Genomic DNA, 24,672 nt, shown 5'->3' with positions numbered 1-24,672 from the left:
ATTAAAATAGAAATAGGAACGACTAGAGATTTATTTATTCGACTAATATACATTTACAGGATTCCACGTCACAATATTTCACTATTGAATATATGCACCCTACCTGATCTATGTCGCAGCACAAGTCAATGATCACAACGGAAAACTGTAATTGATTTATTTCCTAAATCCTTCTAAGGTCATGATAAAGGTTTGGTCTAGAATTTTGACTCGAGTAAACAACCTATTTTTAGCTTAGAATTGATCATTAACTTAAAACATAATCTACTCTCAGAGAAAAAGTTGGATACTTAATATGTCATTTTCAAATGATCAATTAAATCATGGAAAATGTGTAATAGACACTATATATATATATATATATATATATATATATATATATATATATATATATATATATATATATATATATATATATATATATATATATATATATATATATATATATATATATATATATATATATACATAGTACGCAATCACATAAAAACTAAATTTAAGTAGTAACTGTTCATTAAAATTGCCCGTTACTCTTATAATAACATCCATAATCTAGACACTACATGACAACAATTATAATTCATCCACATAGTATATGCATAACAAGCTAATGTTTTGAATTTATTTTCCTTATTATGTTTCAGTTTTATTCTGTTGTTTGTCCTGTTTTGCAGATCGCAGCATAAGTTCTTTTTATAATTTTCGGCAATACTTATTTCAGTGTTTAACTAAAAGCCGTAACATTAGAAACATTCTCTCTCTCTCTCTCTCTCTCTCTCTCTCTCTCTCTCTCTCTCTCTCTCTCTCTCTCTCTATATATATATATATATATATATATATATATATATATATATATATATATATATATATATATATATATATATATATATATATGTATGTATGTATGTATGTATGTATGTATATATATATATATATATATATATATATATATATATATATATATATATATATATATATATATATATATATATATATATATATATATATATGTATGTATGTATGTATGTATGTATGTATATATATATGTATATATATATATATATATATATATATATATATATATATATATATATATATATATATATATATATATATATATATATATATATATATATATATATATATATATATATATATATATATATATATATATATATATATATATATTGCTTGTAATTAATTATTTATCCTTGGTATAACATTTCAGCCACATGTCCGCCTTCCTGTAAACAGATTTCAGCAACCAATGAGTAATTATATCTAACGTATACCACTTACCACACCCGGCGTGAGGTCGTTTCCTATTTTTGTTGCTATCGTGTTACATGACTCATTGCACGCAAGTCTCCTTTTAGTCATTCTAACATAGGTTGTTTCACGCGTTCAGAGTTTATGTTTGGTTTAGTTGTATTTATTTAATTTTACCTTGCATCCTATGGCCATCAAGACCAGCTCCTCCCTGGAGTGTTTCAAGGATGCTTTGTTTGCTGACAGAGCAGCTTGAATTATATATTTAATGCCAAACGTATAACAGACGTAAGATCATCGTTCCCAAGTGCCTCTATAAAATTATTTGTGCGTTCACATTCCACTTTTAAACCTCTTCCTCTTTAAATATTATTTTGTCATGAAAAGAATTTCCATTGTATTTTACTCAATGACTAATCAAGAAATTAATCTGGTGTATATTTAATTGTATAGAACATTTCACTTCACTGGTAGCGAACTATCACAGTGATCTAGGAGCTCGAAAGAGGTTATTTGTTTTGACTTGTGTATATTTGTTATTTTTGAAGGTTGTGGGTCTTATGAAATATTCGAAAACATGAATAGGAGATAATCATACACAGTAATGACTCTCTGATATAATCCGGATTAATCTGGTCGAGTCGCACAGCTTTGAAATATCAAGTCTGTCAATCTCTCTAGCCGGGTGAGGGTAATAAAGTCAACTCTCCTCTCTCTCTCTCTCTCTCTCTCTCAATATGAATATTTATGTCATTAGACCAAAAGGTCTTGCCAAAGCTAATTTGCAATTAATTTATATAAATCTATGAAAACGATCAGAAATGTTTTGAATAAGAAACACTAGTTACTGCAACGTTATTATACAAATGCTGGGCCATAATATCATGCACAATAGTAAAACTCAGGGAAGTAGATTACACAGAAGCTGCCATAATCCTCTGTGCATTTCCGATTATATCAATCTGTCATTAGCTCTCGGTACAGGAATGAGTGAGCATGTTTTGGAGACACTGTTCACGTTTCTGTAGTCGTGCAAACGCGGAAGGATGTATCTGGACTGCACGACAACTCCAGTTACTTTTGCATGGTTCAATAAAGGAATTCCCCAAGAAATATTCAAAGTCCTTTTTCAAACATTTATACTTGTGAGGATTCAGCCTGTAATGCCACCGTTTTACTGGTTAAGAATCTAAAATGTTAACATCATGGTAGATTTTCTTATTTCGGGTTGGAAACAAGTACTCATATTCACATTGCAGCTGGTTTAACTCATTCTTTTACTGTGGCTGTAGATGTGAAAGCTTATTGTCCAGATTCTTTAATAGTTCAGAATTTTGAAGACAGGCTGAACCAAAGTCACTACAGTTCGCTTGTAAGACATTATTTATAACGTCATTGTGTGGACAGGAATGACTAAATTTATTAAATGATTTACAGCGCTATCTCGATCTACATACTCCTTTAACATATTGATATGGCAGAGTTCTTTCTGTTTCCGCCTCTCAGAGTGTCAATCAGATAATTTAAGTCACTTCCTGTTTAACTGTATAGGGACTAAAATAATCAATCTGAAGAGGACTTTGATGTATGGGAAGGAGAACAAGAACTTTTTCGCTAGGTTGAGAAGTTCCTTTTTTTGTAGTGTTGTCATACCTAAATTTCATGTGTGATTGGGAAGACTGAAAAATATTTCTTGCCATTGCACAAGCTTTTGATAACTTGTATTTATAATCTCACACATAATCACGTAAATTAATCTCTGATTCTTCTGTTAAAAGAAGCTTTTTCCAACAACTTCAGTGGTCCATGACCAGTGTGTTCGAACACAAGGGAGTTTCATGGGCTATGCTAAACATTTCCTGTCTATATGACTTAAGTACCACAACTTGATAGGTCACAGTCTACTCATCAGCGGGCATCTAGTATTCCATGTGCCTCATGCATCACACATGAAGTTCGAAAATATCAGAACTCCTCGATGTAGTCTTCACGCGGTTCATTTGGAGATGGTAAGATAGCCAGCGGACCAGATGCATAATCTTACTAATATTGCATATCAGGAGAGTAAAAACTTAATGCTTACATTAAGACAGTGAATTTATATATATTCAATAGTACAGACTTTCTAAGCAGGCAATTGTTGTTGATTCTGAGAGAAGGTAAAAGACGTTCTAATTTATTGTTTTCACAGAGGTCACCTTCGGAAATCATTCACAAATTGACAATCAATAGCTTAAACTTTAGGTTTATAAATATAATAACATACATCAAATTGCCGTGTATAAACAAAACAACACATTAATATCAGAAATGTTATTTTTTCGTTGCTAAGGACTATAATGAATAATGGCCATTTTATGTTCCCTCTCTAAATGTCTTTATATGATGTATACTGAATTTGATGGCTAGCATTTATTTCTGACATCAATGTTGTGTTCACGTGTCAGTTGCCATGGTTACTGCTGTCTAAAAACTATAAAAAAAGACGTGAAAGGTAGGCATATTTTCTACTTACATCTCATAGATACTGCCTTACCACGACCTTTTCAATTGGTTTTAAATCTGTGATATACGTTTTTAATATTTTATGTGTCATAAAGCTCTATAAGTATAGTTAAATTTCTAAAAATTTTCGAAAATGTTCCCTCGTACCCAAAAAGACCTAACTTAATATGTTAACACTGTGCACAAAAAGGCATTTAAAACAAAAGTTAAAAACTGTTCCTAAATGAAATACTTTTTAATATTCTTGAATGATAAGACTGTAAATGAGGCGTTAACAGTGGCCTATAAGTTCGCGTCTTCGCCGAATATATTGGTTTGTTACCTGGACTAGAAATGACAAATATTTTTTAAATGTATTTATGCATTTTGATCATGATACGTTCATGGAAATATACCTCTCTCTCTCTCTCTCTCTCTCTCTCTCTCACACACACACACACACACACACACACACAGACAGACACTTACACACAGAGGATATCAGAGGATGGGGCGTTCGAACCTGTTGCGTCAATATGGCACATCAATGCTCTACTAATTGAGTTATGAAGCCATCAACAAACAGTCTGTATATCATGCTGATTACACATGTCTTGCAAGCCGATTGATAAATAACTGCAAACGATTCTTGTTTTCGCTCAGTTCATGCTTTAGTTTTCAAGAAATAATATTATCAACATATGAAGACCGATTTAATAAAATTTAATGACATATACGCTGGTTGCAACCGTTCTCTCCATCTGACAATTGACAGCTTTATTTGTAGATGATATCAACGGAAATGCACTACAATACTGAGTACAGTACACAAATCAATTAAACGGTTAAATATCGTGATAAAAATGAGCCAAATAAGTTAACCCCTTTCATTTCTTTATAATATAAATAATATATAAACATATATAAATAATATACATAAATAATACACAAACAACTACATATATATATATATATATATATATATATATATATATATATATATATATATATATATATATATATATATATATATATATATATATATATATATATATATATATATATATATATATATATATATATATATATATATATATATATATATATATCAACATGAATTTTTTTTCCAGGTATTGTTTGCTTCACTGAGACTTTTTTCCTTTCGGTTCCAAATGTCCCTTTAGCGCTTCTTCTAACAATAGCGTTGCCAAGACAACTGAGAAAGTAGAAAGGAAGAATGAAATGGATGAATAATTTTGTTTTTAAAACAGGTAAATATTTTTCCGGGAATTTGTTTAGTATAATAATGGAAGACATAATATAGCGCACTGTAGATAAAACAGTTTTAATTGTTCATACGTAGAGATACTTTGGCAGACACTGTGGGAAAACTACAATGTTACCTAGACAGAAAAATTGAAGACTTGTTAAGTATTTCGTGAATAGCGCACATTTGCTCCTTCAATTTAATATGAAAAATTAAATTATAATAAGAAATACTCAATAAGTAGAAATTCCTTCTGGGAGCAAGCCTGCGCCCTGATATTATTTCCAGTCTGAAGTTTCTCAAATGGAGCATTGTGTCCTCAATTTCCAATCCCATCCCATGTTCAAAGGTCGTGCTTTGGTATGAAAAGGAAATTTATAAGCATATTAAATGTTGTTTGTATATTGAATGAGACAATAAGACAAAGAGTCATGATATTCACAAGTAAATATTTTTTCCATGCAAACAAGGGCAGGAATCTACATTGTTCCAACATAGTCCTATTGTCCATAAAGTTTTCAAATATATAAAATTCTCTTTTCACGTGAACTGTAAACAAGAAATGTTTCCATGGAATCTATCAATAGCTCCACATGAGCCTAATCGTAGGGATTAATTTTGACGCTTTAATGATGACACGAGATTAATTATAAGAAATGATCTTCAATCATTTTACAATTGACATTTTATGACCAAGGGCATAGAAGTTGGAAATGAGAGCATTTATCAATATTTGCAGTCGATGCGACCGTAAAACAACTTAATGTCTTGGATCTGACAGGGTTATAAATCCAAGCGTATCTCTCTATTTTTCCTCTCTACCCCTCTTTGATGTTTAAACATAAAAGTTATTGTACTTTGCTAGTTCTGGTACACTTAAATGCATACACTTGTGTGATATATTATTTGAGATTCGTACATTCGTTCTCAAGGATGTTTTTCAGTACTAAGTAGCAATAAATGAACAAATATATGTGTAAATACTTTGCCTTTGTGGCCCATATAACAACATCAAAAGCAAAATCAGATGTGATCTGCGATTGTATTTAGCTTTGATATGGAATTACGTCACAATTAATACTTCCAGTTCAGTACCCACGAATGTAGTTCTAGTCTATTTTTAGAACATTTTTTCCTCTCTCATTTTGGTTGTGATAGAAAAGTTTTATTTATGTATTTTTGGTAGGGATTTAAAGGTAACTGTTTATTCTTGATAATATGAGCTCAGGGTGTTGTTGTCTGTGTGTATTTAGGCGACAGTGCACAGTGAGTAATAAGGCCTTGGTGATGATCCGGAAGTGAAATCTGTGTTCTGTTTACATGCTGCTATGTTGACAGTCCAGGATCTAAAAAAAAGAGCAGGTCAACCTTTGACGATAACTTCACCGTGAAGTCATCTTTGAAGGTATTTTAGATTAACATATGATTTGTATTGATTGTCACACAGTGGAAAGGTCAATACTGAGAAACAAATGTAGAGAACATATAGTAAAATTATTTGTGTCTATGTCCATATGGCAATAAGCAGTATTGATTGTGTTTTTTTAAAGCTTGATCTGTGATAAAAGTTTCACGAACATCAGTCAGATCACACAGTTAATGATATGATTTGAAGGGTTTTGCGCTGTGGTCAGCACTGACTGTTGACAATATTCTGATTCCAGCAACACGGCTTTTCTCGGTCACCAAGATCGTTTAATCCTGTGTCAATACAACTTTGAGGAATGTTTTAACAAACATTTAACAGGTCAAAATTTGACTTACCAATCTTTTGACTTAGCAGAACTAGTTTTATGGAAGTTATTAATTGCAGAAGACATACGCCACAAAAGTACCAAACATATTAAAATGTGTGCAAGTTCAACATGCTTCAGTATGGAATAAACGTCAGACCTGTTTTGCACTCTTCTTTGTGCTCATGGGGTAAAATGAATTCAAAACACCGTCTCTGTGAATCATAATTCAAGTACAATAGACTACAACAGCTGTTTTTGACAGATTTTTACTAGCCTCAGCAGTAACGATCATCCTTGACCTTTTACTTCAAGCTAATACAGTAAGAATTTGCTGCCATTGAAAACTATATTTAGAACTACTTTTGTTCACATATCACAACATGGTAGAGAAAGAAGATAAATTCATAATGGGAACATTGTCGACCAACCGGTCGAATTTATGCATATTCCTGAAACTACGACTGAGGGAATTCTCGGCATGTATTAAATAACTGCAAGTAAACCCTTCCTTAAGTTTTGCTTCTAAGAACGGATCAAACGTTTCTCGTTTCTCAGTAAAGCACTTATTGAGAAAATATTGCCATTCTCTTGTGTTTAACACGTCCCGTATTTACCCCTCGCCCTTCCCCCTGTCGTTACCCATTACGGCAGGCATTAGTTAGCCCAAATTGATTGGACAATACCATAACAGATATGCCTCTATCGCTTTTTTATAAATGTTAACACAACTTAGTTTAATAACTCTTGTATGTTTTCGTCATTGGTACATCGTTTCCTTTAGCGTTGTACTTATGTAAAGAAAACCGAAGTATTGCAAAAGTAGAAACGTAGAAGGATTTTTCGGCCGTTTTTATCAGAAACAAATAAATAATCTTTTTGCTAAAATATGTTTAAGGTAATATTTTACCAATTTTGTATCAAAAGACACAGGAAAGTATGGAATGGATGTTTCAAACTGAAGAGAAGATTTTTAAATAGGCATGACCCTAATTGTTCATAAATACAAAATATCGTTACATATACAACGAACCAGCTTGATTAGAACTGGATTTTTATGTGGAATGAGGTCTGTCTTACAACATACAGAGTTTATTATTATTTAAAATGATTCTTTACGTTCGCGTCCAGAAAGAAAATCATTTTCATTGTGACAATTTTTTTTACAAAACCCAGAATATGGAGATTTGTTTCATTCACACATAAAATATCAAAGGTCTGGCCAATAGCACATTTAATACTCTTCAGGTACTGGCATACAATCAAAGGTAATGATATTAAAATGTCATATGTTTAATATTTTGAATATGGGATTAAAATTTTGCCTACGTTGAGCATGCCGCATTGAATCCGTGATGTTACAATCTTCTTTTGTTTGATCCAGACTATATGAATTGATACGTTAAAAGTGGAGAGAATTTGTAGCGTTCTGAAGGTGCTGATAGCTGGTACAAATTCAAACCAAATGTAAAGATTTGCATCCTCTACGGTGCAGATTGAATCCGTGGTGTCTGAATGATATATTTGCCATGAAGATTTTCGAATAGTCAGACACTGATAAACATCCAACACGTTGTAAGATTCTGGATGCATCAGCTTCACCATGTATTATTTAGTCCTAGACACAATTATGTGGGAGGAAAAGTTTCGACACGTACAAAATAACCAACGCGTCATATGCATGCTTATCACTAGTGCTCTTGATAATGGTTTACCAGGAGATTCCCGTTGTAGCATGTAATGCTTTGCCATCAAAAGAGATGTAAATAGACACCTTAGATAAACCGACTGAAGCTGTCTTGTATGCCACAACGTCTATAATCAGCGTTACACCGAATTCCATGCGAGAAAGTAAATTAAACAATTTATGATTTAAAAGATTACCAAGTATTTTTTAAAAGAACTGATTCCACAAAACGATAATATTTATTTGACTTCTGGATAACGTGCCTTTAATGTAATTTATCTGCGGCAAATTTATCACAGCGTAGACAAAAAACTAAAACCGGAAGTTTACATGTGCACAAATGAGACTTTCTTAATCCGTGTGAAGAAGAAATTAGTCATACTTCATCTCCTTTTCATACTTGTCAAGAAGTTGTGTAACGTGATGTTTGCAAACAGATTTGCGACTGGAAGGATGTAAGAAACTGGAAAAGTCTTGGATTCGACTCTTTGAAAGCAGATATGACTGATTTTATGTGTCAGTGCTTGCTGAAAATAAATGCCCTATAAATGTTAATATTTTTGTTGTACCGTGATAGACTATTACAAATGCATAGAATGACTTGTGTACTTGGTGGTTGTCTCAGAATTTTATAAACACTCGTAGAGTGATGGCTGCAAGGTCCTTTCTGAAAGGGATTGATGAATGTCATACCGTCAAAGCTGGGAGGCACTGTATCTTAGCCATCCCTTTAACGTGTTATTTGCTGGACCAAGTGATCCAGGCAAAATCGAATTTTTCAAACTTGTGATAGAAAACAATAAACTTTTGTTCGATCGTCTTCTTTTGGTGTTTCAAAGAGTGGAAATTGGCATACATGTTACTCACAGAACGGCATTGAGAGTCCATTTCATGGTCTTAATATTTTATGGCGAAGACAATGGGATCACACCTAACAGTAGTCAAAGGTAGTATGTCTTCTTCGAAAACATGTTTTAAGGAGAAAAATAAAGCTTTGGTATGCACGTAGATGACATGATAGTAACGATTATACACACACCTCAAAACTTAAGCGCATCACACCATCCACCTGACTTGCCATTAAATGGTGTTGTCAAACGTCAAAGAGATAAATCCATAATTCAAATATGCCCTGAACAATTAAGAACACCCTGAGTGATGTTTGCTTATGACGATGCAGCTGAACTGTGTGTTTATTATTCTATTTTAAACCTAACACTCCAGACCGTTTTAGATTTCTATTGGGTTTGCGTCACAATTTGTGTCTACCTTCTAGTCATCGTCTAAGAAAATAACGTAGAAAGGCCATTAATTTCTTCCGTGTCTGACATTTTTCAACATTTTATCATCATGACAAACGGATCCTTTTACTGTATACGTACAGCCTCGAAAGAAAACTGCATAAATACGTTCACATTTGTTAGAAGTTAATCTCAAAGACGTGTCACGATGGATTACTTCGACAGCACATCAATTGCTACAAAGAACAATTCACATTCTCTTCAAACTTAATGTTTAAAAAGAAACCGACACAACACAAACGCAAACATAAAGTATATTTGACACAACGGTCTCACCCTTTAACCGATGCTCAAACCGAAACGTAACTCATTTTGAAACAAGTTTGAAATAGGTTTCTATGGCATATCATTATGTCTTTGATTTTTAAAATGGGATAATAATACAATAGCTACGGACAAGTCCAAAAAGCAGCCAAGCAAGGAGAGAGAGAGAGAGATGCAATGAGTTCACACTCTAACTTGAGTTAATTTGTCCAGGAAACAGAAAACTAAAACCAAATCTACTACGTCATGAAAGGGTGGCAATGAAGCTAGGACGCACAATTGCTCACAAAACTCTCGACATATCACCGTCACCTGTTTCACTGCTCCACTCTATCTACTTCGTAAATGATAACGATAATTCCAGAGAAACTTGATTTATTAGCAGGATTTTCCATCTCATGAGAAATTTGAAAAATTATTTTTTTTATTTCTACTTCTCCATCTATATCTTTTCTTCTGTTCCTCTCGTTGCGCTACAGCAACTAAAAAGGTGACATTTTCTAAGAATAAAGTGCACGTTAAAACAGGTGTGTAATAATGTTAACTGAATTCTTCCTAGCTAGAGCTGACACAGTTTGATCGGTTGAGAATAATACTTAAAGTCAAGTTGGACAAGACCGATAACTGTTTGGAAAATATAGACTTAAATGTCTTTCCAAAATAATGTAATCCTCTCAAAATTTGCGCCATTCTCGACAGATGTGTACCAAGAGAGAAAACAAAGAAGGCTGTACAAGCTGGTTTAGATAGCTCTTGAGATGTCTTTTCACCACTTATCAAAGTTAGTAGTCAGATGCGGAAACAAATAATTTAAAAACACCTAAACAAAACATAGATACATTATGGGAATGTTGCTTGAAATTTTTGAAAGGAATTGTTCATTTAACCACAATGAAGAGCTAGCATAAGTATGAAAATTATCTCACCAATAACTGTCTATATTTACACGTAAGAATATATATATATATATATATATATATATATATATATATATATATATATATATATATATATATATATATATATATATATATATATATATATATATATATATATATATATATATATATATATATATATATATATATATACCACGAATACCAATCTTTGCAAGTGCACTGGATCCATCAAGGGATTGCGTATGCCAGAGATTGATTAAGATAAATGAAATAAACTGACAATGAATAGTGCATAACAAGTTTCGATTTCACCTAACCGCATTTGACTCGAAAAAAATCTTTTTCAAAATCAAACACAAAAATGAGACAAAACAAACAAAAAACTAAAAAAGCATTGCGATTGCACATTTTTACATGACTATTTTCCAGGAATAAAAGCTAGAAAGTTTTGATGTTTCAACTAGTTGGCTTAAACTTCATGCTGATGCTGAAAAATATTTTATATTTACAAAAAACAGCTAATTCAAATTTTGTACGCCGTATTGCTAATATTTCTCAAACACTATCCTATATTGTACGACCAGCATATTACGCTTGTAATCAATAGGTAATCATCGGAAATGACACTGTTGTCGAGGAAAAATCACGTGTAGGTACCCAGTATCATAATTCTACTAGGTGACATATAGCGATACAGTTAACATAGTTTTTAAGTTAAAATTACTATTGTGCAAAGTTTAATCCACAGGTTTCTTCTATAAAAATGTACGCTAATTTTGTATGGCAATTATTGTTTTCAGTTAATCAGCAACTTTATTTCTTCTGAAAAAGTATTTAATAGTTTTACTCATACGCTCAGATAATAGTTATATCAGCAGCAGGGAGGGTGAACAGATCAATTTTTGAGCAAGTCTTCTTTGAAAATAAAACGTCATACGATAAAAATGAAAATACACGGTCAATAATGTCAAACCGAAACCTCTAACCGACCGAAATTTTCTCTAATTGAGTTAGCTCATTTTGTTACTTTATCGTTTGCCGCTCCTGTTTTCAAATTCGTATGTGTTTGTTTACCCACCCGGACACTCATTTTTGGTCTCACCCTCCCTGCGGCTGTCTAATAACCAACAGTTTTATCAAGACCTACACAATATCGTGATCGAGGTCCATGCACATTTATTATTATAAATCCGTGTGGGGTAGCTTGCGCACGTGAAAAGAAGTTTTTGAACTTAATCATATCCATATCCCCTGAACACCAATTCTGATGAATATTTCTCAGAGCATGTGTATCAACTCCATTAAACACAACTAAAATATTACAGTTATCTCTGATAACTTTAGGTATTTGTGCATATTGCTGAGTAACATAAATCACATCCGTGTTTTTGTGTCTGCCTCCAGAGAATATACGTGCTGGATTTGATTGCTCAGTACTTGAGCCATCTCATTATCAGATTAAGGAACCATTGCATCTTACCAGACCGAGATGGACCTATGATAATTGCTCTGATAGAATTTGGTATGGCTGGATGATGCTTGACTGGCTGTTGCTTTCGTGTCGATTAGAAATCAATGATATTCTTGTTGTACAAATGTAATAAATAATATGGATTTATATTGTGTTTGATGCAGGGCATCTACCCCCACCAGTGAATTAACAAATAAAAATAACAAAAAATAAAAAGCGAGCACTTACAGGCAAGTGTGTGAAATGTGGACAAAAAACACACAATTGTATGTCGCCTCGTATGAAGACAGGTGTTGATATCGCCGCTTCATTAGGAAATTTACCAGGAGCTCCATGGGCTAAATATCCAGGAGAAAAACCTCTTCCTGGATATAATTAGTTTTGTCCTGGAACCCAACTCGACATCAGACTTGACGAGCGAGATCAACCAAGACCTGGGAGTAACCAATAAATGCGATTGATCAAGCATGTCACGTTCATGATGTAGCGTATAAAAATAAAAATCTACAAAAACGACATTTGACAGATGGAAAGTTGATTCACTCGTTAAATTCCATAAAAATGAATCTCTCAGAGAAAAACTTCAGTATGCACATTTTGATGTAAGCACTTCTAATAAAGTTCATCAAGCAGATACTTTTTTACCACACGATACTATTAAAATTGGTAGACTCAATCGCAAACATACAAATACGCGTTGACTGTCGTTGACGTTGCAAATAAGTATAAAGAAGCAGAACCACTGTCAACTAAAGCAACAACAGAAGTTGCATTTGCTTTTGAACGAATTTATCAACGAGGATCCGGACCACAAGGTGGTCGAAGATGGCAAGGTATTTCTTGGTGCAGCATTATCTCTGATGAAAGCCCATAACGTCAAAATCAGACGCGGACATAACACAATTAAATCGAACGCATGCTGAGCGATTGTTTTGATACCAGTATGCCAAGAAAATAATTCAGAAAGATATGAGATCTCGTGAATGGGTTGCAAGACTACCAAGTGTAATACCCGCGATAAATAATGAAATTCCTCGTGTAATTTCTATGAAGCCTACCAATGCGATCAGAAATAAAGAATCTAGTAATACAATGACATGACACCTTTTCAAAACAACCAGTGCTAGGTAATGTGACTGTAAGATATTTATATGAACCTGGTGAGGTTGAACATGGTAAAAAAAGAGCAACTGATCCTATTTGGAGTGTGACGACACATAAAATGTCCAGCGTGGTAAGATCCACGGGTAGAAATGCAATCTACAGACTAGATTCAACTGCTCCTCAGCGTGGATTTATACTCGAACAATTACAAGTAATTCCTGATGATACACAAATACAACCGCTTTCACTTTTGTGAACTAGCGCCTCGACATCGATTACATTCAAGACAGGTCAAATCCCATTTTCGCGTGTGTGACCAAGAATGCTATCAATTCTATATACGGTAAACGGTCTTGGATTATTATTTGAATATTGCCACAACATTACTGTGTTACACCTTGCACAATTATTATTCTGTCGTTGTTTCAATGTCAGTTAAATTCAGCATCGAGATCAAAGTCGAGTTTATTTCATTTTGTCACATTATTTATAACCAGTTAATTTTTTTCTTAGTATATCGTCTCCATTCCTAGCAGTTTGATTATTATTTTCTGTGAAGTTTATGATAACCCTCTGCAGATAAGATATTCTTCTGACTCGAGATAAAACTAAACTTGACCACTCAATACGATCATCCACAATCCAAATATTAGTATCAGAAATAGTTAATCCTTGTGAGGAATTAATCGTTATAGCATATCCTAGCGTCCATGGAGTTTTGTCCATCGTTAACGTGCTCTCAATAACACTGACAGGAACTAAAATAATATCATTTAGCTCAAGATTTTGTTTACTACCACAACCTGAAATTTCACCGTCGAAATTTTGTCGTCGAGAAACTGCTGGGGGATAACACAATGGTACAGGTACAGTTCAAAACTTTACTTTATGTAACAGAAACAATTGTTGTTGAAATGAATCACGCACTATCTTTCTACGTGCAACTATCAAATCATCTGGTCTCTATAAATTTCAAAAATTGTTCATAGGAGTTTCTGAAATTATCTCACGCATTATTTCACACTGAATTTTATTTGGTTGTAGCATGATTAATTTCTTGTGCTCTCTTAATTCTGGACCAAGCTCTCTATGAGCATCAGTTTTCTCCTCATAATATTCAACACGTGTTTTTAACCATTCATAGGGAGACAATCTAGCAAAAGGAGGCGGTTTACCATGATCACCACACATTATAACAGCAGTATGTTTTGTCCGTAACCAATCAAGAAATATTTTTAATGTCTTCAGCGACACTGTAAGTATTTCGTTCCAAATAATAATCTTTGGAATATATTTTTCACCCATTCGTTTAGGCGTCCATGTATCTCCCTTCCATCTAGAAAAAGCTATGATAAGTATGCGATTAAACTCCTCGTCCGTTCATTTCCCTGGCGAGTTTATGTGTAGGGGTCAACACCATTATATCAAATCCATGCAATTATTCGATCACACGTGTTATTTTACCAGAACCTCCCGGTCCATAACGAAAAAGTCTTATGTCTGGGAACAGGATCATATACAGAACGTTGATGCTGATGACATTTTTGATTTTTAAATATTTTCATAATAAATATCCTTGATTTCAACATCGGCAGATTCAGAATAACTAAGTATCTTTTCTTATTTTATTCTCAATTCGTCCCACGATGTATCAGCGTTAATATGTAATTGTTCTTGAAATCCTGTATTTTGTTATTGATATAAAATGAAGTGTTTTGTTTAAAATTCGAGACAGGCAGTTTGATAAAATAATATCTATTATGCGACTTTTTATAAATTTAGTGCAGGCAGACGATAGTGATTTTGGAATCTTGTTATGAATTCGCGAACTGAACCATTTTTATCGAAACGTTATCTACTGAAGTGTATCGTATTATTTCGCTGTTTGAAAATGTTTTGACACTTAAACAGTGGAGATAATTATTTCTCGTGACTCGTGTAAAGTTGAGAGTCATTGCAAGATTCAAAACTAAAATCGCATAGCTTTCTATTGCTCGTGGGCAATTCTACCTTGGCAAATGTACACTTTAGTAAATAATTATCGGACAGGTAGATGTAGGGATATTTATAGAGAGAACTGTCTTAGTTATATCATATCTGAATCAACAATCAAGACGATACGATCACTCTTTGCTGAGAAGAAACCAGAGTAACATAAGATGCGATGACGGCGTTGTTCAGTAGATCCTGAGTATTTAGTTTACTACAAGAGAAGCGACAATGGACTTTTAGAACGTTTAGAACCACGGCTTACTCCTACAGGATGACATTGAAAGAGTTCACGTGTGAAACGTGTCGTCCGAGAAAGTTTTATTACAGATTTTGGGATTATATGTTATAGACTCTTTATTCATCCAGTTTTAAAACTTCTATCTGGATCATGTTTTGCAAAAGACATAATTAACACCATCAAGAGTCATCTACAAAATTCAACACGTCTAACAATGTGACGACGCGTTTAAAATGTCCGATGAAAAAGCCACTCTTCACACGATCCATATTTCACCTCGTATAGATAACAGAGGCAGAAATGAGTTATTGGTGGATGAAAATAACAGCACCAAACACATTATTGCCCATGATGACAACTTAGAAGACCAGGTGTGTTTATTACGGGTCACAGCCGTGAATCGAACATACGCCGACAAAAATAAAACCGTGAAATGAAAAAAAAGACAATGGGAGTGTATTCGAAAATCGGAAAAGCCTCAGCAACAAAGATAAACAGAACTCTTTTTACAGCAAGCAGGAATTTCCAAAGATAATTATGTGGCATTCTTAAAATGCTAAACCGCAATATATTGAAAGTGTATCCTCAAAATGATTCGCGGTTCTCACGTATATTAATCAAGAGTAGTTGAATAATATAACTTAAAAATCAGGATTTCTCTGATACGATTATTGCTGTGAGAAATGTGCCCAATGATTTCGCCATCGGGGAAAATACATGCATGGAGAATGTTAACGTTCTGGCCATGCGTTCTTGACGGAAAAAATAATTAATTGCTTGAATTGCAAGCACAAATCTGTCACACCCACTTGTTAAGAAGAACATCGCGTGAAAGAAATTCAACAAAAGAAACGTGCTTGAGTATTATTGAAATTGTGGACATTTATTCGAACCAGTACTCAACAGGAACACATTTGAACATCAATGCTACATAAAAATATGAGAGTGAATTTGAGGAAAGCTTCAAGGAAGCCCAGCGCAGCAACACATATAAACAGTTTGATTTTTATATATTTACTTTGAATGTACCCATTCACCTCTCTAATTGTTCGTTGCTGATCCTGCTTGTGAGAAGTGCATATAAGAGCCTATATTGTTTCATTTTCCCAAATGTAGTAGGATTCTGGGAGGACATGAACTAGTCTTTTGGAAACCCCGTACTCATCAAAATTTGCAGAATAGATTTTGTGCCCTATCGACGACGCTTGGATTGAAGAGGACATTCAGCTTTACGGGAACTGCCATTTATATGCCAGCGTGATGGCTGACAGTTTCTCGCATACGAAGAACCGTTCCTTTTGAAATTTTTTCAGAACAAAGTCCAAAAGTCACCATGGATGGAGCCAAACTCCTTGTCGTGAAAGTAGGACCAGTGCAGTTGAACGATTACTGAATTATGTAGCCTAAAACGTTTGTAATTACGGAAATAGCCAAAATTTACTTTTCACACTTTTGTCCATACTAGAGCAAGTCTCCACGACAGTGCCAAGTCAAAGATCAAGATAGTTTGAGTTTAACGATGGTTCGCAAAATATGAAATCTCCAGTATGACGCCGATTTAGTACACCTGCAGAATTACCTTATTCCTAACGCGTATGTACACAGAAAACCACGCAGCATGATGATGCCTGCCTAACCTGATTTAACATCCATGGTTCTTCATTTGATGAAACAATTGAAAAATCCATTTCTAAAGAAACTTCTCTATTTCCAGCAGTAGCGAGAACGTCTGCGACCGTTTTTAAAGCTACTGCTGAAGATAAAATGGTGGTTTCTTCTAAGATAAAAGTACATCACACAACTTGTGTGCTTCGAAGCTCACTGGATGTGTTATTCGAACCAATAACAGGAGAATTTAAAAACCTTAAAGTAAACGGGACACTAGTCAATAGACATATTATGTTTTTACATTAGCCAGCCAAATAGTGGTAAGTGTATAAATCCGCGCAACAAATGTGCTAACAGAACTAATAAATCTCTTCATTTTCTTATAGAAAAAGTTATTATTATGACAAAATACACAAGCTGAGCTAATTAATAAAACGTCACCGTCCTAAATATTGCAATATTACAGAGTAGTAGTAGTAGTACAATCGTTCATCACACTTACACCAGATGGAAAAACAAACTCGAAACGGTTTTTGATGATCTCCTATTACATAAAACTAAGTAACCGTCAATCAAGTTTGAAGCATAATTGTTCCATTGTTGAATGTCCTTTCTAGCCAAAAGTATCTGCGTTACCAGGTTTAGTTTGAGTTATGCTTTATACTCAATGTAATGTCAGCGTGCATGACGCTGACTAGTCAGCAGCCTTGTCTATTGCTAGCTTGCCTAAAAATCAGTTACAAATAACTTTGTAAATTATAATTTAGAATTCTTTTCAGTCAGACTAACAGTACATATAAATCTTATATTAGGCCACTTCTCACAACAAAGAATATCTTGATTTAAGACCACATACGGATCAGTGTACAGGAGAATAATGGAAGGAGGAATCAATGAATAAAATAAACAATCATTTGCAAATTGCGAGTGAATTAAACATTATTAAAACTCGGATTACAAAGATCTATACTACAGAAAGTTGTAAGGTTTGGTTATTAAAAATATATTGCAATACATGATAGTCTAGTTTATTACCTGTTAATGTTTATTTTATGTACATTTTATGCAGTAAATCAATGTAATTAGTTTAAGAAAGCATGGTCAAATTACGAAATATAAACAATACTCAGTAATGTTCAGATGTTTGTATATTATCCGAGTATAATAGGCGATTTTGTTGTCCTAAATACAAGCATGGTAACCCTCAGCGTAATGCAGAGTTTATACTAGCTGATATTTCATAATTTGAAATTTTTAATATTGTTATGTATGTACCTTCAATTAAGTTTTGTTCTTGCATTGAGTTACAGTATACTTCATGTGGCACAAGGTCTTTATCCGAGGATTACAGCACCGGTATATTGCGGTTAAATAGCACGTAACGTACGGAATGACTTGGATATAGTGTATCCTCTGCTAAAACGTGCTCCTCATTAATGATCCCGATAATATTCAGTAATCAAAAAGATATGTTCCCTATTTAAATTGTCCTTGGTGTCACCTTTCCTGTGCTGCATTCATAATCTATAATTTTAATGAAAAAGGAACTGGCAACCACTGTAAAGATGTTAGAAAAGTATACCATAAGGACAGTATCACAGGCAGTTTAAATCCGCATAACAATCAATACCACATGAATGCCGTTATTTCTTCTTTTCGATTTTTTTTAGATTTTTTACAATGACATTAAAATAGGAATTTATAGGGTATGACAATGGGCACAATTTCACTTCAATCATTGAGGTATTAGAAGTAACACATAGTCAGATTTTTCTAGAAATAATAATCACATATGAATAAAAGACTTACTTTACAAAATGCTTGTTCGTATTACATAAGTGAGCTTATATATTTAAAAAAATATCATAACTTGTTTATTTATGATTAGTATTTCACAAGTTTAATGTATGATGTTTTTAGATATTTGTTTATGAGTGGTTTGTAGATAGAAAATATGCTAGTAGTCGAAGATTTTCATGAATATTTTAATTACGTTATTACTGTCGTTTACAGCGCTAGACATACACTCACATCGAGGATGGATCTACACAGAACATACATTATAAATTGAAAGTGATTCATGTTTAGGGTGTTTCATATGTTGTTTTTGGGTCGAATTAGTATCATGAGTCCTATGTAAGTGTTATCAATCCTTGTCTAAGTATTACAGTGTTGCACATTAATAAAGACGTTCATTGTTATACCGTTGCTCAGTTTATCATTCAAAATCTTGTTGATCCATTTACTTTTGTGTATTGTTTCTTACCAATAAAACCGATAACTGCTTGAGTCGTTATTGTTAAGTGCTTAAATTATTTTTCTGTTCTTAACATATGCATTCATCTTTAGAGAAGTTTGTGGATTCGATCCCCGGCCGAGTCATACCAAAGACTTATTTACAAAAATGGTACTAACAGCTGCCTCGCTTGGCGCTCAGCATTAAGAGGTTAGTGTTATGACTGGTCGGCTTGGTGTCAGGATAATGTGACTCGGTGGGACATCATGCTATATGTCTGCAGCATGATGGTTCAGAGCTACACATCACTATAAACTGCGGACATCATAGCGTTATAAGTGAAAAATTTTTAAGCTACGTTAAAAATCCAAATTACACAAAGACACATCTTTAAAGACGCCTTAAAAGTGCCAGAAGTACTGTCAACAGGAAAATAGCATCTGAATATTTTTAAGACCTACATTTTTTCTGCATTATACTTATCTCAATGAGGAACAAAACTGTTTTTCTAACGGGTTATAGGTATTGTCAGACTGATCACTCGAAGATGTTGTTACACATACTTATGCTAATCAAATCATGTTTTGGACTAATCCTTCAATCAGAAGTACCAGGTAAGCATACGTTTTAAGTAATACCACTTATTATTATTTATACAAATGTTATTACATTGTTTTCTAAACCAATGAAGTTCTATTCCACCCTTATTGAAAGGTATGTGATAGAATCATCCGACCCATGTATAAATGTAGAAATACAAAAGACCTAAATAATACATTAATGTATAAACAACATAATTTCCAATTTATCTCTCTCTCTCTCTCTCTCGTTTCTTTCTCATTTGGTAGATTCTCTGTTCAGATATATCTCTGTCTGTGCGCTAGTCTTCCTTTCTCCAGTTCACTCCTCATTCTATTCGTGTATCAGTCCTTAAATATCAATTTGTTTCCTTCTTTCCGGCCATTTTCTATAATTTTATTAATGCGATTATTCAGCTCTATATTTCTTTGCATCTATCTCCTACATATTTAAGTATTCATCCTTTAATTAATTATTTGTAAAACCATAAGGAATATAAATATAACAATAAACTAAGTGCATTAGTGTGACTTCAAGCATTGCATAAAACATTCCTGTGGTGTGCTGACATAACTGACTGGAAGGATCGACAGATGGGTATTTTACATCGTATATTTATCATTAACATGTTATCTAACATTTTAAGTGAGAATATTTCGAAAGCTAGGCTGTAACGGATTGAAAACCGTGTTTCTGCTCCATGGATAAGGAAATATGTCATCCAGCACCGGATTTAAACGTGTTGACTTCACTCTACTTAAGTAATCGCACCATAACATAGGTAATGAGCGGTGATAACATTTTTGAATAATCTTATTAATTAATCAAATCTAAAGAGATTCCGTGAATTATTTATTAATACATGTACCAGTATGCTGTCAATTTATATATACTAAATTGTTAAAGTTTATCCAATTTGAATACCTTATGGAGTGAGAACTGCTAAAACATTTGCTTGTTTCCAGAAGGGATAATTTGCGTGTTGCTATCGGAGTTATTTCTCTGGACAAAACTGCACTAATCTAGATATAAATAATTTTACAAATGACTGTGGAGTAGACAAACGAGTAGTAGCAATAGTAGCAGTTATATTTTTAACGGCAGTTAATCACAAAAATTACTATTTTGTGTGAATTTAAAAGTAAAGCTCTTCAAATCTGAATCTATGAATTGCAAAAGACAACATATAGGAAGATAACGCCATCCATAAACGATAAAAGTTGAAAGGATAAAAACATTTTTTTGAATATTAACAAGATAATTTTGAATAGTTGTGTTACACGCAGAAAATAATGTGATGCAAAAGAAAACGAAGAATGAAAGGGTGCATGAGCAAAGGGTGAGGCCGAATGTTGTGGATTATGTCACCACACTAGAAACAGTGCGAAAATATCGCAACAAAAAGAGTGGGTATAACAGAACGTGCGGACATATTGGAATACAATGTCGAGGACATAACGGAACGGATAACTGAGTACTGACATAGTGCGAGATGCTGACAAAGTGGATCATACCAAACAAGAAAATTCAAGTACGATAACCCATCTTTCGCGATAAAGTAAATTTTACTTAGGTTTTTATTTTAATGTATAAAATTTATATAATCTGTTAGGGAATAGGGATAATGAATCTAATTAACGTATATTTTGCATATATAGAGATTCTGTAATTATTACTATACCTTTATACAATATTTCCAATGGCGTTGCAAAATATGGGAGTTTATGTTATATTTCATAACGTGATATACAAATTTATATGTTGAGAGAAATTATATCGCAACAGTAGCTATATCACTTTTTGTACTACTTATTTCTATTTAGGAAATATATATGCCTTTAGTTACGTTCTTCACAGCTGTATTTCCATATTTGGGCTACTCGATTGTTTTCTTCTTTTTATCAATTTCTCTCTACATCAAGATGAATAGAACTTACGATATGTCAAGAATGTTGATTCTCTTCTATCCATTTAATTAATCAGTAAAAAGGTGTCGGGAAGAATGCCTAAAAATGAAGTCCAAATAACAAAAGAAAGATTTCAAGTATTAACCTTTTGATAATTAGTCTTCTTCGTGAAATGTGTAATTTGTCAGAGACATAACTTGTATGACCCAATGATATTCGTTATTATGTGTCACTCATACTGCATCGTATACATGTTACACTAACCGAGAAATGGTACACGTTGTTTATAAAACTTTTGATTACAATAGTAAAACAAACTGTATAAGTAGCGAATGTAACTGTAAGCACAAGAATAAAAATGCCTAAAACAACGATAAAGAAAACCATGCATTGATTAATGTCAATTGTAAACTGAAATGAACTGACAATGGAAATTTGGGTACATAATCTGTTACCGAAATATACTGCAAGCCAGCCAACACACACCATTGAAGTCTGAATATATAAATAATAAAAAATAGCAGCCAAAATCCTTACAAATTAACTCGCAATTATTAAAGTAAGTTTAATGGTTTTACTTTCTTAAATCTATTAGGAGTTCTCTGTCATGTTGCAATAGGATCTCCATCCCAGCAATATTTACCGTATCAATCCGCGCAAGACATATATTAAGGAAAACAAAACTGTCTTCATTTTCGTATGAAAACATGAATTATCTCGTCAAAATGCACAATTCTAAGCATTGGATGTGCAATATAAATTGTAAGTGGTCGCTGTTCTACAATTATTGTAAATTGTCACAAATTATTTTTATTGACGCAGTAATTCAGTTTTATCTTCACTGACAGAATGGATAATTAAATCCATGCATATGAAGAGTGTGCCTCAAAAATAAACAATACGAAGAGCACCTACGGTTTCTTAGTAGGTAAGAGGAAATATTATTCATTTTAAAATTTAATCATTTGTCGGCATTTGTAAAATTTAGGGATGAGAATGCCCCATACAAATGAGACTGCTTGATAACAAGAATCTCAGGATGCGAGAGAGGGCGTGCTATAACCAGTGAAATTGTTATTGTTATTTAAAACGGGGAATTCAGTTTGTAACAAAGTTGTAGTGACCGGTAAAAGCTGACCATTAAAACATTTGCTATTTTAAACCTTTAGATAACAATTTAACTAATTTGTACGAAATGTTCTATACAGCATTATATGATAAACTGTCTCCCAAGTTGTTCAACATACGCCAATAAGTCACAAAAAAAAGAAACAAAACATGTATAACACAATTTAGCCATATTTGCTAGATGCATCAGACAAGGCGCTTTCAATTTGCGCTAATGACGGTGATCAGCCATCAATATTGTTTTCATTACTAAAATGGAAGCAAAATTAAAAGACTTCTTCTCAAAACCTGCTAAACAAAACATGCATAAAGGAGAAGAATAATGGGCGTTTAGCTTTGCAACAGGCTGCAGATCCGCCATCATATATGGCGTTTGTTATTAAACAACCCTTTAAATAAACTCTTTCCTCCATAATTTGTCCACATTAGACAAAATATATTGACAGTAGATATTTTAAAATTATATTTAGATAGTGCTGAACTGCTATCAAATATGATAGCCAAGACCAAATAATAAACAATACTTTAAACCACAACTTCTCAAAATCCTTTCAACAAAATTAGACCGAATTTAGCTGAAAGCATTCTGGTATACACGACTTTCATTAGTTTTTGCAATTTTGATCTGCCACCAAATGTGGCTACCCGTGCTAAATGTAGAATAGATTTAACGCCCTCTTCCCAAACCTGTCGTACCATATTAAGCATAAAACACCCGGACAAGAGTACATTTCATATATGTGCAATTAATGCCGATCCAACAACGAATATGTCGTTGTTGTTGTAGGGTTTAACGCCATTTTTCAGCACACGATAGGCTTATCATGGCGGCCAGTATTAATGGTGGAGGAAGAACCCGGGAAAACCCCCGGAAAGAACCACCGACACACGAGAAGCTGCTGGCAAGCTTTCTCACATACCCACATTGGCTGAATCCGAGACTCGAACCCATGCAGACAGAGGTGAGATGGCAGTGATCCGTAACGGAGAGCGCTTTAGAGCACTTGGCCACTCAGGGCCCCTAACAAATATGCTCACCGTTACTAAAACATCGATAAACATTTTAATGACTTCTGAAAAGCAATGATTTCTGAAAACTGGCGCAACATAAATTAACTAAATTTGACAAATCATTTTGACATGTGATTTTAGCTATGTAAGAAGTATGTCGATTTGCTCTCAAATGTGGGCTGGTGTTGTTAGTAGGAGAAAGATTTCAATAATTATATTTACAAAAAAGCTGATCAGAACTAAATGGGATTAAACAATATCATGGTGTAAATGACTTTCAAGTTTTAATAAATGATTTTGGTTTGTCAACAAATATAAATGAATTACAAATACAGAGTAACTTTTAAAGAACTGTTTTCATAACATGACGTCGACACTGGAAGAAATCTCCACAAAATCCAGCTCACTGGCACACTTTTTTTGGCCATATGCTATTTTATGTGACTACTAGGCAGACATAATCTAGGTAAACAATTTAAAACCCATTTATTTGC

General features: G+C 33.4%; 1 protein-coding gene across 1 annotated transcript in view; it reads left to right on the top strand.

The window, feature by feature from the left end:
- Positions 1-20,061: 20,061 nt before the first annotated feature.
- Positions 20,062-24,672, top strand: part of LOC149803417 (uncharacterized) — a 36,340-nt gene continuing 31,729 nt past the window's right edge. Inside the window, exon 1 of the mRNA XM_089951409.1 lies at positions 20,062-20,167. Within this exon, the coding sequence (XP_089807535.1) occupies positions 20,101-20,167 (67 nt within the window). The 5' untranslated portion in view covers positions 20,062-20,100. The remainder of the gene's footprint in view (positions 20,168-24,672) is intronic.

The sequence above is a fragment of the Sinohyriopsis cumingii genome, chromosome 3 (genome assembly GCF_028554795.1).
Source record: "Sinohyriopsis cumingii isolate HCF-2022 chromosome 3, ASM2855479v2, whole genome shotgun sequence".
NCBI lineage: Eukaryota > Metazoa > Mollusca > Bivalvia > Unionida > Unionidae > Sinohyriopsis > Sinohyriopsis cumingii.
This window is presented reverse-complemented; position numbering and strand designations above follow the sequence as displayed.